The sequence below is a fragment of the Suncus etruscus genome, chromosome 9 (genome assembly GCF_024139225.1).
Source record: "Suncus etruscus isolate mSunEtr1 chromosome 9, mSunEtr1.pri.cur, whole genome shotgun sequence".
Taxonomy (NCBI): domain Eukaryota; kingdom Metazoa; phylum Chordata; class Mammalia; order Eulipotyphla; family Soricidae; genus Suncus; species Suncus etruscus.
Window position 1 is genome coordinate 56,083,087 of NC_064856.1, and position 2,605 is coordinate 56,085,691.

Consider the following 2,605-nt stretch of genomic DNA (forward strand, 5'->3'; position numbering starts at 1 on the left):
TATCTCTCCTGTGTATATCAAGGTATATTGTGTTGATTGGACATTATTTTAATTACTTGAAAACTATATGAGAAAATTGGAAAAGGAAATTAAAACTGAAATAAGGAGAAAAGTAAACAAATGAGATGAAAATAACAGAAGTTTAAAAGAAAATAACTTTCCTCCACATCAATAAAATTGTCAACAAAATTATTAACTCCTATCACTGAAAGGCTTATTTTGCTATCATTTTCCAGAGAGCCCCTTTGACATCCTTATTCCTTAGACTATAAATAATGGGATTTAGCATTGGTGTCACTAATGAGTAAAAGACAGAGATCATTTTATCGCTTTCACTCATTTCCTTAGAGTTTGGTCTCATGTAGGCAAATATTCCTGATCCATAGAAAAGAACAACAACAATGAGATGGGAACCACAAGTAGAGAAAACTTTGAGTCTTCCCTCTCCAGACTGCATTCGAATCACAGTAGAGATAATACGCCAGTAGGTGACAAGAATCAGGGATACAGGAGCTAAAAGTATAATCACTCCCATAGCAAAGATGGTCATTTCTGTGCTGTAGGTGTCTGCAGAAGCCAGCTTCAGGAGGGCAGGAGGCTCACAAAAGAAATGGTTAATAACATTGTTTCCTCGATAGGGCAGGTGTAATGTGAATGTGGTATCCACCAGAGAAATAAGTACTCCACTGACCCAGGACCCTAAGGCCATCAGTACACACACTCCATGAGTCATGATGGCAGAGTAGTGCAAAGGCTTGCAGACAGCCACATACCGATCATAGGACATTACAGCCAGCAGAGCACACTCTGTGCATCCAAGCAGAAGTAAAACAAATATCTGTGTTGAGCATCCCGCAAAGGAGATGGCTTTCTTTTTCACCAGAAAGTGGACCATCACTTGGGGGACTGTGGTAGTAGAAAAGCAGAGATCAGCAAAGGATAAGTTCCTGAGGAAAAAGTACATGGGTGTGTGGAGTTTGGAGTCTATATGAATGAGCACAATGATGAGCAGATTTCCCAGTACAGTCAGCACATAGATAATAAAGAATATTATAAAGAGCAGGACTTGTGTCTTTGGGTCCTGTGAAAGTCCCAGGAAGACAAATTCATTCACATAGGATTGGTTTTCTTCTCCCATGAATTTTTACTACTGGCTATAAGCATCAAGAAAGAGATATATATAGTGCCCAGTTATTATAAAATATATAGATCAGTTACTTATGTATTAGGCTAATAAGTATTTTCATAATTTTTACATGTCTGAAACAGAATCATATATTTTAATACTTCTTTTTTTTGGGGGCCACACCCATTGACACTCAGGGGTTACTCCTGGCTATGCGCTCAGAAGTCGCTCCTGGCTTGGGGGACCATATGGGACACTGGGGGATCGAACCGCGGTCCATCCAAGGCTTGCCCAGGCAAGGCAGGCACCTTACCTCTAGCGCCACCGCCCGGCCCCATATTGTAATACTTCTACACTTAAAACCATTTCTGATATTTTTCTCCATCACAAAGAAATCATCCACAGATGATTGGATAAAGAAACTGTAGTGCATCTACACAATAGAATACTACTGTTCAGTTGTTAGGAAAAATGAAGTCATAAAATTTGCCTACTCACGAATATGTGAAGCATTAAACTGAGTGAAAAGAGTCTGAGGGAGGGGAATAGACATAAAATAGTCAACGCTCATTTAAAGAATATAGAAAAAGATGTGTGGCACTAATATCCAGAGACAATAAAAATGAGGGCCAGGAGGACCAGTTCGTTGTAAAAAAGCTTGCCACAAAATGTAGGGGAGTGCAGTTTGAGAAAGGCAGAGAAAGGATCAATATGAAAATGATAGCTGTAACTTATCACTCTGGACAAGAATTGGGTGCTGAAAAGAGAAAAAGTGATATGCGTGATACCTCTTCAGTAACAATATTGCAAACTATGGTGTCTAAAAGAAACAAAAAGGAGAGGGGAGTGAGAGAGAGAGAGAGAGAGAGAGAGAGAGAGAGAGAGAGAGAGAGAGAGAGAGAGAGAGAGAGAGAGAGAGAGAGAGAGAGAGAGAGAGAGAGAGAAGAGAGTAAAATGTCGGGGAAAGGGGGCAGGGGGTATGGGGGAGGGAAAGTGGAACCATTGGATGTACACTGGTAAAGGGTACATTATGGTATGGTAAAGGGTACATTAAAAACAACTTTTTAAATGTTAAAAAACTATTGTATTATAAGCAACCTTGTAGCAATGGTGTTTAAATAAAGTAATAAAAAAACTGAAAGAAATAGTTCAGCATATCACTAAGCTTGGCTGTTACACATATAAATGCTTTGGAGCCTGTAGTGCTGGTCATGATACATCTTTTCTTTTTATAAAACAAATTGACATAGGTTTAAATCAGTTCAATTTCACAATACAAACTAATAACATTTATGAAATCTAACATTCTTTCATTGAATTTACAAAACCACAAAATTATGGGCCCCTCAAGGAGTGAGACCTAAGTGCAGAGTTACGAGTAAGCCCCAGGATTTCTAGGTGTGGCACAAACAAAAATTCCAAAGAAGTACTCTGCATTATAGAAGTAAAATAAATATTTTAGTTTATTATTTTTCCCTT

General features: G+C 38.5%; 1 protein-coding gene across 1 annotated transcript; it reads right to left on the minus strand.

Annotated features, from left to right (window-relative positions):
• Positions 1 to 214: 214 nt before the first annotated feature.
• LOC126018271 (olfactory receptor 2D3-like) lies at positions 215 to 1,138 on the minus strand. The gene has a single exon (XM_049780416.1). The coding sequence runs from the start codon at positions 1,136 to 1,138 to the stop codon at positions 215 to 217; it is 924 nt and encodes a 307-aa protein (XP_049636373.1).
• Positions 1,139 to 2,605: the final 1,467 nt, after the last annotated feature.

Excerpts from the sequence above, each read along its gene's own strand:
- LOC126018271 (XM_049780416.1), bottom strand. The coding sequence starts at position 1,138 with ATGGGAGAAGAAAACCAATCCTATGTGAATGAATTTGTCTTCCTGGGA.